General features: G+C 42.7%; 1 protein-coding gene across 2 annotated transcripts in view; it reads right to left on the minus strand.

Annotated features, from left to right (window-relative positions):
- Positions 1–7,860: 7,860 nt before the first annotated feature.
- Positions 7,861–12,769, minus strand: part of LOC145355043 (platelet-derived growth factor subunit A-like) — a 32,040-nt gene continuing 27,131 nt past the window's right edge. Inside the window, exons 6-7 of one of the 2 annotated variants that reach the window (XM_080206836.1) lie at positions 11,064–11,193; positions 7,861–9,026 (exon numbers count right to left, since the gene is read on the minus strand). In XM_080206836.1, the coding sequence (XP_080062962.1) occupies positions 11,084–11,193 (110 nt within the window). In that variant the 3' untranslated portion in view covers positions 7,861–9,026; positions 11,064–11,083. The remainder of the gene's footprint in view (positions 9,027–11,063; positions 11,194–12,769) is intronic. The other variant, XM_080206838.1, reaches the window with a different exon arrangement.

Raw genomic sequence — 12,769 nt, forward strand, 5'->3', positions numbered from 1 at the left:
TGAAAGGTCTGGATACAGTGGATGCAGGGAAGATGCTTTCATTAGTAGGAGAGATTAAGATCCAAGGACACATTCTCAGAGTAAAGTGACGACCCTTTAGAACCAAGATGAGGAGGAATTTCTTCAGCCAGAGGGTGGTGAATCTGTTGAATTCTTTACCACAGAAGACTATGGAGGCCGGACCATTGTGCATATTTAAGACAGAGATAGGTAGGCTCTTGATTGGTAAGGGGATCAAAGGGTAAGGAGAAAAGGCAGGAGAATGAGGATGAGAAACATATCAGCTATGATTGAATGGCAGAGCAGAATCAAATGGGCTGAATGGTCTAATTCTGCTCCGATATCTTATGATCTTATTTCGAAGAGCAGCAGGGCAGTTCTACCCATGTTCCGGCCAATACTTATCGCTCAATCAACATTTTACTGAAAAAGATTTTTCTTGCAATTATCACATTGCTGTTTGGGGATGCTTGTTGTGTGAAAATTGGATGCTGCATTTCTGCCACTACAACAGAAACTACACTTCAAAAATTGACTGTAAATCCTTTTGAGACATACAGAGGTCATTTAAGGTGTTATGTAAAGTCTTTTTCTTCCTTGCCAACACAAGATCGAGACAAGTGACATAACGTGGGGAAAAAAAATGCTGAGTGAGTTTCTTTTCGAATGAAGTATTTGATTGAGAAGCTTAATCCCAGGCCCACTGTAGATAGATCTGCATTAGAAGTGGGAGGATTATATAATGAACTGCAAAAGAGCCATGAGTCTTGTGCAGCACAAACTGTAGCAGCTGTTAGCACTTAAGAGCCACCATAGCTATCGGGGTAGGCATGTCCCCTCACATTACAACTTGGACTTTGTACAATCTGTAAGCTGACGGCTCTTCAAACAGAAAAGCAGATTTCAAGCCAAAATGCCTGCACACAAATGAGCTGAGGTTGCCAAGCAGTGCGTGGACCTGTCCCTCGGGATTGGACATGACATCCTATCAATGGTCATTCCCTCCCCCCATCCTGGGCCCCGCACTGTCACCACTGATCACCCAATACACCCATCTGCCTGCCCACAGCCAACTGGAAAGCTAAACCCTTTGTTACTCGATTGGATGATAGCTGACTTGTCAGTCAGTCTCTTAGCCCCCTCCTCATCTCCAATATGTTTCCATCTAGTAATAACATAGTATGTAGTCTCACAACACCATGTTGAAGTCCAACAGGCTTATTTGGTAGCATGGGCTTTCAGAGCGCTGCTTCTTCATTAGGTGAGTGACTCAATTGCTCGCCTGATGAAGGGACAATGCTCCGAAAGCTCGTGCTACCAAATAAACCTGTTGGACTTTAACCTGGTGTTGTGAGACAACATACTGTGCCCACCCCAGTCCAATGCTGACATCTCCACATCATAATAATAACACAATAACGCAATAGAGAAATTCTTTCTGTCATTTCCAAATGATTTTTCTCCAATGTTGCTTGTAACTATGTCACCTTTAATTCCTGGAATCTTCAAGACAATCTGGGAGACTTGGCAACCCCACAACAACCAGACTAGGGTGGCAAAGTGGCACAGCGCCAGGTCTCACAGCACCAGGGACCCAGATTTGATCCCCAGCTTGGGTCACTGTCTGTTCTCCCTGTGCCTGCGTGGGTTTCCTCCCACAGTCCAAAAGACATGCTGGTTAGGTGCAACGGTCAGGCTAAATTCTCCCTCGGTGTACCCGAACAGGCGCCACCATAGTTTGGTGGCTTGGGGATTTTCACAGTAACTTCATTGCAGTGTTAATGTAAGCCTACTTGTGACACTAAAAAATAAACTTTAAACTGTAACTGTCATTCAAGGTTAGCTTTAAAATTAAAACATACACCCTCTCGCAAATAAAAACTATCTCTGTAATGAGGAACATTACAGTGGTTAATAATTCAAGTACTATATCTTATCTAGGTATAAAAAGAAAGCCCAGTAATTACACTGAGTTCAAAGCAGAAGGAAAATTAAGGGGAGTATCTGTTCAAAGTACACGTAAAAATTATATGAACATGTTCTCCTCCATTTTCAAGTAGACATAAATGTAAATTGGGGAACACCCATTATAAAATTAGCAAGACTAGGAAAACATGTTCCATATATATCAAGATAAAAATAATTCATACCAACTGGGTACATGATAGATTGGGTTGAAGAAGGACGTTCACCCCATTTGATCTTATCCTTCCAGGATATCAACCACATGATATTCCCAGCAGAGAATTCAGCTGTTGCTTAAATGAGTTACATCTCCTCCACCCTACTTGGCACTTAGCTACCCATTCCAATCGCTGATCACTGTGTAAAGAAACGCTACCCGGTTTTCTGTACTGAACATGCCTTACACAAGCCTGAATCTATGCCTTGTTGTTCTGCTGTATTTGCAAGAATTGATCCACTTTTCCTTCCTCACCATCTTAAGCCTCAAGAAGGTTCCATAAAACATTGGAGCGGAAGTAGCCCATCCAGTCTGCCCCGCCATTCAATGAGATCATGACTGATCTGATACGATTATTCTCAACCCCCCTTTCCCATCTTATCCCCATAACCTTTGATTCCCTTACGGACTAAAAATCTATCTTTCTCAGCTTTGAACATACCTAACGAGCAGCCCCTGCCGCCCTCCAGAATTCCACAGATTCACAGTCCACTAAGGAAAAAAAATCCCTCCTCATCTCTGCCTTAAATGGGTGACCGCTTATTCTGATTTATGCCCTCGGGTCCTGGACTCTCCCACAAGGGGAAACAATCTCACAGCATCTACCCTGCCAAGCCCCCTGAGAATCCAGAATGTCTCAGTTTTGAAGGCTCCAAACCTGTTCAATGTTCCACACCGACTGAAATAAATTGAGTTGCTCCAAGGCACAGGTAACATCCTACCATCAATGACAATACTGAAACAGGCCATTTGGCCCAAATGGACTATGCTGGTGATTCTGCTCCACCCAGGTATCACCCCACCATCATATCCTTCTATTTTCTTCTCCCTTACTTATCCAACATGCAACCAGGCTATTTGTTTCAACCACTCCTTATGGTAGTGAGTTCCACATTCTCAGCAACCTGGGTAAAGATGTTTCTCCTGAATTATTCCACTGGATTAATTAGTGATTATCTCATATTTGCTGACCCAGTTTTGGACTACACCCACCCCCTCCCCAACAGACGCCCCCGTCTCCCCAACCATCACACACACACACACACACACACACACCCCCATCCATCCATCCATCCCCCGATTATTGTAACTTTTCGAGCAGTACTTCAAACATTGTGGGAGAACTCTTTACTCAGAGGGTAGTAAGGGCGTGGAATGCCCTGCTGCAGCAGTTGTGGACTCGCCAACTTTAAGGGCATTCAAATGGTCAGTGGATAGGCATATGGATAACATTGGAATAGTTTAGGTTAGAGGGTCATTAGATTGGTTCCACTGGTTGGCGCAACATCGAGGGTCAAAGGGCCTGTACTGCGCTGTAATGTTCTATGTTCTAACTGTAACTTCAGTGAAAGCACAGACTGATAACAGTTCTGCAAGTCCCTGCCGAATTTCCATTGGAGTTACAATGGATGATCGGGAGAAACTTGGGAAAATTCAACCTTTCAGTACTTTCAATCTTCCATTCTAAGTAAAAATATCTACACATATAAAAGCTGAATGAATGACAACATGTATTTCAATCTCAAGTTTTGGAAGAGTAGCCCTTCAATATTCTCGGTCAGAAGGATGCAAATATAACCCCTCTCCCAAGGTCTGAGTACAAAATCCATCCCGTAATATTAGAAAGCCTTACTTTTGGGGTACTGCCCTCCATGAAGTGCATTCTGTAATGTAAAGATAGTCATTGACTTCAGGAAGCATAGTGGAGGGCTACATTGATGGGGATGAAGTAGAAATGGTTGAGAGCTCTAAGTCTTTAGGTGTCCAGGTCACCAACAGTCTGCCCTGGTCTCTCCATGCAGACATTATAATTAAGAAAGCCCATTAACACCTCTACCTTCTCAAGAGACGAAGGAAATTTGGCATGTCTGCTGCAACTTCACCAACTTCTACAGATGCACCATAGAAAGCATTCTTTCTAATTGTATCACAGCTTGGTATGGCTCCTGCTCTGTCCAAGACCGCAATAAACTTCAAAGGGTTGTGAATGAAGCCCAGTTCATCATGCAAAACAGCTTCCAATCCATTGACACTGTCTACATTTTCCTCTGTCTCGGAAAAGCAGCCAGCACAATCAAGGATCCCACGCACCTCGGACATACTTTCTTCCACCGTCTTCCATCGGGAAAAAGATATATAAGTCTGAGGTCGTGTACCAACTGATTCAGAAAACTTTTTCCTTGCTGCCATCTGACCTTTGAATGGACCGTCCTCACATTAAGTTGATCTTTCTCTACACCCTAGCTATGACTGTAACATTACATTCTGCACCCTCTCCTTTCCTTTTCTATGAATGGTATGCTTTGTCTGCAAAATGCACAAGATACAGTACTTTCCACTGCATACTAATAAATGTGGCAATAATAAATCAAATCAAATCTCAGTGGATCTCATGGCACTGTTTTGAACAAGAGCAGAGGAGTTCACCCTGGTGTCCCAGCCAATATTTATCTCCCACCCATCACTAAAATTTTATCATTAGCACATTTCCATTTGTCGGGTCTTGCTGTGCACACATTACCATGTTTCTTACATTACAGCAGTGAGCATACTTCAAACATTCTTGTGACATGGATGAAGGGATAGAGAGTGACATATTCAATTTTGCTGTCAATAAAAAACTAAATGGATCAGTATGTTTTTGAGAGGACACAAGGAGGCTGTGAAGGGATAACAACAGATTAAATAATTAGGCAGCAAGGCGGCAATTAGAGTGTAAGCAGGGAAAGGTTAGACCATTCATTGTAGCATGAAGAATAGGAAACCAATTTTTTTTAAATGTTGAGAAATTTCAGGACCTTGGTTTTATTCCTTGCTCAAGAAACACAGAAAGCTTAATTTTCACTTCAGAAGCGAGAAACAACAAATCAGGTTTTTCTGGGCCCCAAACCCAACGCTAGAATAGGGGAAAAATGAAAATTACCAGTTGGCCTCTTGCCAGTGCTTTAATTGGCTTATAAATGAACTGAATTGGTTGTCCACCTCAGTTGGATAGCCAGTTGGCCAAACCTGCCTCCCCAAAATGACCGACACCATGAACAGAGGCAGGAAACTGGCACGTCAGCCAGCACAGTAAGAAGTCTCACAACACCAGGTTAGAGTCCAACCAGTTTATTTGATAGTCTACATCGTGACGTCAGGTCCCATCCGCCTACAATGTCATTTGGCAGGGCTGCAAATGGCATTTGGCCTTTACTGCAAGGGGGTTGGAAGTCTTTGTATCATTGTACAGGGATTGGTAAGGTGACACCTGGAGCATTGTGCACAGTTTTGGTCTCCTTATTGAAGGCACAATGCTGAGAGTCGATTTCCCCAGATGGGCAGTCTAGAACTAAGGGAACATAGTCTCAGGATAAAGGTTTGACCATTTAAGATGGGTTGTGAATCTTTGCAACTCTGTATCGCAGCAGGCTGTGGACGCTCAAGCATAGGTATATTCAAGACTGAGATAGATAAATTTTTCAAGTGAGATTTCCCAGCCCCTCCCACTGGGAGGGGTTTGCGCCACTGACAAAATCAACAGGGATTTAAATGGATTGCTCCATCTGCCATGGTAAAATCTACTGGGGTGGTCCCAGATATCTCAGCATTAGATTCTAGGAGAACCAAGGAATATAGGGATTGGGTAGGAAAATGATTTAGATCAATGGTCAACCATGATCTTATTGATCAAGGGGCACAATGACCTACTCCCACTCCTATGTTTCACATTCTTAATGGCATTTTGCAACATCCACAGAGTGTGAAAGGTGCTGTGGAAATGATCATTTTGAAATGATTCTATTTCATAGGGATTGAAAATTATAACCCCAATTTCAAAAAAATTCTCCCACTACCTCAAGGATTTTATTGAATTAGTGGGACGGTGCAGGACACAACTACCTAGTTCAATATCCTGCCCATGCTACAGTAGCCCATTTCAGCTGAAATTCGCTACAGCGATGGGCATTGTACAGAGCTAAATGGTAAAATATGCAACAAATAGTAAACTACTGCGCTGAAGGCACTTGGTTTTGCTACGTTACAATGTCCTTGGCATCAAATGGGTCCAACACCTCAAAGTATAATTAAAATAATTGACAGGATGTTGGCGTTGCCGGCAAGGCCAGCATTCATTGCCCATAACAAAATCAGAAAATGCTGGAAAACTCTCAGCAAGTCTGACAGCATTTGTGGGGAGAGGATAGAGCCAATGTTTCAAGTCTAGATGACCCTTCATCAGTGCTCTGGCAAAGGGTCATCTAGGATCAAAACGTTGGCTCTATTCTCTCTCCACAGATGCTGAAAGACTTGCTTGAGATTTTCCAGCATTTTTTGTTTTTGTTTCAGATTCCAGCTACCGAGTGTTTTGCTTTTATTTATCGCCCATCCTTGGTTACCCTGAGGTGGTGGTGGTGGACCACCTTCTCGAGCCAGGTGAATCTCTGGAATTCTCTGCCCGTTGAAGTGGTGGAGGCTGCCTCGCTAAATATTTTTAAGAAGCGGGTTGATGGGTTTTTGATAAGAGAAGGGATTGAGGGTTATGGGGAGAGGGCGGGAAAGTGGAACTGAGCCACGACAGATCAGCCATGATCTTATTGAATGGCGGGGCAGGCTCGAAGGGCTAGATGGCCTACTCCTGCTCCTATTTCTTATGTTCTTATGTTCTATTTCAAAAAAGTGAGAAAAGTGGCTTGGGACTTCAATCACAACACAGATGGAACTGCAGCTTTCACTTCTGGGAATGAGTTGGGTTTTTGAAACAGTCTTGTGATTACTTGTACTAATTCTTGTATTTGCAAGGTCAAATTAAAACAGAATTGAAATTCTCAAACTGCTATGGTGGAATTTGAATTCTCATCCACTCAATCAAGAGTCCAGTAACATACTCAAGGCTACCATATCCACATTCCTGGTGTGTCAATCATGTCAGGAAAGACAGATTTTTCAACCGAAAGACGGGGAAACAGCAAAGCTAAGTTAATCCCTTGCGTTGTTCCGTGTTGCAGTTATGCAACTTCCATAATGGGAGCTGAACAGCAGCACGGAGCAGGCATTCAGGTTGAATCTCCCCGCAAAAACCCACAAGAGGCCCACTGCCACATCCTCACCATGACTAAATTAACAGACTGGGGATGGGCAGGTTTGAAGGGCGGCATGGTGGCACAGTGGTTAGCATTGCTGCCTCAAAGCGCCTGGGACCTAGGTTCGATTCCGGCCTCAGGTCACTGTCTGTGTGGAGTTTGCACATTCTCCGCGTGCTTGCGCAGGTTTCCTCCCACAGTCCAAAAATGTACAGGTTAGGTGGATTGGCTGTGCAAAATTCCCCCTTAGACTCAGGGTGATGAGCAGGATTAAAAAGTGGGGTTACAGGGATAAGGCCTGGGTGGGATTGTTGTTGGTGTAGGCACAATGAGCCAAATGACCTCCTTGTAGGCTCAATGAGCCAAATGACCTCCTTGTAGGCTGTAGGGCTTCTATGATTCCAAGTTGAGGCATGCCAGCTTTGTACGGCTCAGTACCAGCTAGTGCGGTTAACTATTAAATTATCAGATGGCCTGCATGCAGGGTTAAATTGTAGAGAACAACCCAGAGTGACAGACAGCATCATGAGAGCTCCCTTTAATCAATGCCCAACATATTTCTTTTTGTAAATCACATCACTACTTAGTAGACAACATTTTCTTGAATATATTCAGGAGTTTAATTATTGTTGTGACCACATATTTTTAAAAATCAGTTTTCTTGTAGAGCTTGCTGCCCGCATTTTTATAGCGTTCATCGCAATAGGTATTCTTGACCATCTCACACAGTCACGCATGTGAAATAAAAGTTAGAAAATACTTTTTCTTTAAAAAGATGGAAATCATAAAATGTGGTAATGACAGGCAAAAAACAAAAATAACATTTTCAGACTGTACAGGACCAGAAATAACTTATTTTCCGGCTTTTTGTATCATTTATTAATGCAAAATAATTTTACTTGAAATGCTTTAAATTAGAAAGGAGGAAGAGGAGAAGGGAAAGAAAGGAACATATATGAACCAAAAAGACTTCTTGGGGAATCTGTTTTTGCACCAATGCAATTTTCTGAACAGTTTGGTTAAAAGATCATATTCTTCCAGTAAAATAAATCAACAATATGCTGCAAAGTCGTACCTGCAGACTCCTAAATGCAATAAAATATACAAGTAGTCCACGGAATAATAAAACATTAAAAAGAGTACAGTAGAAGCAAGCTTAATATACACCCAACGGTGCGATAATAAACTCTTAACAGCCGTCTTCAAGGTTCCCAACCCCACCCCTGAAGAAACTGCGTAGTTCATCAAAACAAGAACACTGTGCAAGATTGCTCCACAGTCTTGTGGCTAAGCTCTGGAAAAGGAAGTACCAGTGGGGGCTTCTTGGATGGTCCGTGCCTCTCACTTGTGTAAGTCCCTTTGAGGCTTTTGGGAGACACGGCCTATTAACAAACAGCACCATTTTAAAAGTTCTTCATTATATGTTCTCCATTCACTTGAAACTATGTCCTTTCAGCAGCATTTCAGGCATCCTTCCCATTCTTTCGAATGCCTTTTTTTCCTCCATGTGTGTGTGTGTATACATGTATAAAAAAACCAAGATGCCTCCCATCTATTCACCGAGCAGTCCCATTCCACAATGTTCCTCTTTATTGCCTTGGAGTTAAGACAGTTTTATTTTCAATTTGCTGGGAAAACAGTTCGATTGAGGGCAAAGGGAAATAACAGTCAGTCAAAAAAAAAGCACCTTTGGCATATAGGCTTTTGGATTGTAACAAAAGAGATGTACGTCCATGCCCCCCCCATTGTAAGTCCTCGTGTAGCTTATTTTCACCTCACATCTGCAAGGGAGGAAATATTAAAAATTAATGACAAATCCAGCACTTCATTTCCATTAAGTAACAAGCCATCAAACTTTTTATACTACGTTATGGGACGAGCCTAGGGTGCATTGCACTCACGGCAAGCAAGGTGGCATCTTGATGTGCTGATATTTTTGGCAAGTCACTCATCCAAGCCCACATATGCAGACTTTGTAGTCAAGAAATTCTGTGATTGCAGACATAACAATGAGTGAACACAGGTATTGTTGTGAGTTTCAACCACTTGCTTAAGAAAAAAATGTAGTTAGTAATCTTTCATCTGCAATCAAATTGATATAAATGTTGAAGGGATGCACAGAGGTATATGTTTTTCAGATATTTAGATTAACGCCGCAAACCTCTGATTTTGTCCACAGCTGGGATTCTCCAGTGCCGCTGCTGTGAATGGAGTTTTGGCTGAGCACCAAATTCTCCATTCTCGCTGGCAGCAAAACAAATGAAATTGGAGAATCTCGGCCTTAAAATAATGGTTGTGAGTAAGAGGGATTTCTTATCCTTTTAATTTGATTCTCTCCCCATTCCTCTTGCAAAGGGAGGGCTGATTGAGCTGAATGCCACTGCCACCGACAACTCATCAAAGAGGTCAACCTTCAGCTGAGTCCAATTCTGTCTCCACTCAATATCTAAACAGGTACTTTTGCAGCAGAAGCCCCCTGTGTGGTGGTCAGGACACAGAACCCACTGAGTTTCCTCTCTCCACTGCAGAAGGGCACGGAGGGAAGTTTTCACCCCAGGCCAATTCAGCACAGGCCTGGAATACTTCAGACAGAGTTGGAAAGGGTTTGCAGGAATACTGTGAGGTGCGAGTTAATACCAGAAATTTTTTTTTGGTTGGGGGGGGTGTAAAACATGATTGGTCATCATAATAGTACGATATTAATGGTTCTGAGATACAAGTTAATTTTCTGGTTAGAGGGATGACATTGAATGATCCAATTGGAAGAAGGGAAACTGTAGCACTACACTGCACAGAGACAAGATTTATTTTAAAACAGGAAGATTTGCAGAGCAGCCAATTATCAGGCTCAGCAGTAAACAGTGTTTGGTAATCAGCACCTCAGCAACTGAACATTCCACTCAATCCAGTCATCATTTCCGCATATGAATCGCTCAGCAGCACTCTCAATTGTGCAGCGGATAAAGTCACTGCCCAACAGATTACCGTATGTCACACAGAACTTCCTTGGACTTTTAAGTTTAATCAGGGTGGCAATGCATTACAATTTACTCCAATGCTCCTGGGTTAGAGAGAGAGAGGAAAAAGACCACAAGTTCCCACTCCAAATCAGGCTGCTATCTGATCTGATTTATTATTGTCGCATGTATCGGTATACAATGAAAAATATTCACTCTATGCCAATCTAGAATCTACATCACAAAGTGGAAGGCAATGGGAACCGACTGAATATTGCCTGTGGGTGCTTGCCACACAGGTTGGCCTGGCACCACTTACTTTTGCGTTTAGATGTTGGATTAAGATACGTACCTATTAGAGTTGGGGTTGGGGGTGGGGAGGGGGGGGTTGGGACAAAGAAAGCCTATTCACCGAGGCAAAACCTTTGGTCTGATCTAATCATCAAGACAAAATGTGTGTACGAACAGTCAATAATGTAACACTGTCAACATCCATTGCAACAGTTATCTCAGATAAAATCAATTCACGCAGGCCAAGTCATTGAGATTTAAACAAGAAATCAAGCAGTCAACAATCAGCAGTAGTGCAGGAAAAGGGGAGCCAGGCGAGGACTGTGCAGTTGCATGCCCTTCAAATCAGTGAAGGATAAAATAAGCAGTGAAGCTGTGAAACATCCAGCAGTGATCAACTTCAGGAAGACAAAAGGCAGTCAAGCCCATCAAAAAATAATTTCTACCCAATCTCAGGGTAAGGTGCTAAGATCTTGAATGTGATTGTGTTAAATTAGAGCGTCTTGATTATTCATTTTCTTTTATGATGTATGCTGGCTGATATCAGTTAGCCAGCACAGTGAGTCCTACCTGAATGCATCCCAGAGCTTTTATGTTGGAAACAGATCCTTGTCAGGTGCCAGTATTAACTTTTTATGCTTCCGTTTTTTAATTTTTTCACTATTTCTTCCTTTAATACGCTTTGGGCTGATGGAAGGGCCTAAGAAAATGCACTTGTGTTGGAATTTATACAAATATCAACAAGTACTGGAGCTGTTTCTAGCCAAAAATGGATCGCAATCTTGCTGACTCAGCAGCTTTATCATACCTCACTGATCACTGATGTAAAAGGTTACCATCTTTTTGTTAAGTCTGATAGAAACAATAATAGAAACATACTTAGGAGATAGAAGCAGGAGTAGTCCCTTCAAGCCTGCTCTGCCATTCATTATGATCATGGCTGATCATCAAATTCAATACTCTGATCCTGCCTTCCCCCCACATCCCTTGACCCCTTCAGCCCCAAGGGCCATCTCTAATCCCTTCTTCAAATCACACAATGTTTTGGCCTCAACCACATTCTGTGGAAGTGAATTCGCCATAGATTCCAAATTCTGGATGAAGACATTTCTCCTCACTCCTTACCCTCAAGTTATGACTCCGAGTTCTGGATTCCTCCACCAACGGGAACATTCTTTCTGTTCTACCCTGTCTAATCCTGTTAGAATTTTATAAGTTTCTATGGGATCCCCTCTCACTCTTCTAAAGTCCACTGAATATAATCCTAATCGACTTAGTCTCTTCATATACCAGTCTCAAACTGATGAAGGGGTGGGAAAAAATTTCAAGTCTTTTTGAAATGATCCTTCCCTCCAAAGGAATTTCAGAACATGGGGAATATACAGAAACTTGGGGCAGGATTTTAAGGATGGCAAGCAATCAGCGCTCACCCTCCCAAGATTCAGCGCATAACTTGTAACCGCCAACTCTCGAACTCTCAATGCCATTTAACACTCACTTGAGCATTGATTGGCAGTGGACCAGACTTCCTTCTGCCCTAGGAAGAAACTCTCATCTGTGAGAGCTGTCGGCCAATGAGTTTTGCCGACAGCTCGTCAACCCAGCCAGGCACAGGACTTGTGGTGGAGCAGTACTGCAGCACTCTGCCTGAAACTATGTCCTGGGACCATTGCAAAGGTATGTACGGAACGGAAGGGTAAGGGATGGATCTCTACATCCTGGAGGAGGAGGGCGTCCCAACTCTGAGGCAGCCTTCAAAAGAAAGGCAAACCCCATTACCCCACAATGGAAAAAAGTTTTACTGCCACTTTCTCACCTTACCCACACCCACTTCTGCCAGCCTAAAAATTGAGGCAGGGCCACTAAAGGGCCTTAATAGGTGAATAATTACTCCAGCCCCAGGTCCTACCTGCCCAAGCATGGAAGTGCATCTAGGTTTGGATTCCATCCATTCAGTTTTAAACTCCTCCCCACCCGCTCCACCTCAGAACCCACCTTGAGGGGAGTGGAAAATTCTGCTCTTGATTAAGTTCCTTAATTTAAATGTTAAAAGTTCAATTTTTAAACAGTTTTATCACTTTCCTATCTGATAGACTGTTCAAATAAATTGATTGGATAATTCAGCTCCTTAAGTCAGGGGCTCTTTGAATCATCAGTAGTATTTAACCCTTAAACTAAACTAGTTAAAAAGCAGGCGTAAACCAAAAAAACTTCAGAGTTGGGAGTTTGTGGAATACACTAATCCAGAAAGTCATCCGCGTGGCATCTCAAGGGAA

Source organism: Carcharhinus amblyrhynchos, chromosome 18, assembly GCF_965287045.1.
Source record: "Carcharhinus amblyrhynchos chromosome 18, sCarAmb.v2.hapA, whole genome shotgun sequence".
Classification (NCBI taxonomy): Eukaryota; Metazoa; Chordata; class Chondrichthyes; order Carcharhiniformes; family Carcharhinidae; genus Carcharhinus; species Carcharhinus amblyrhynchos.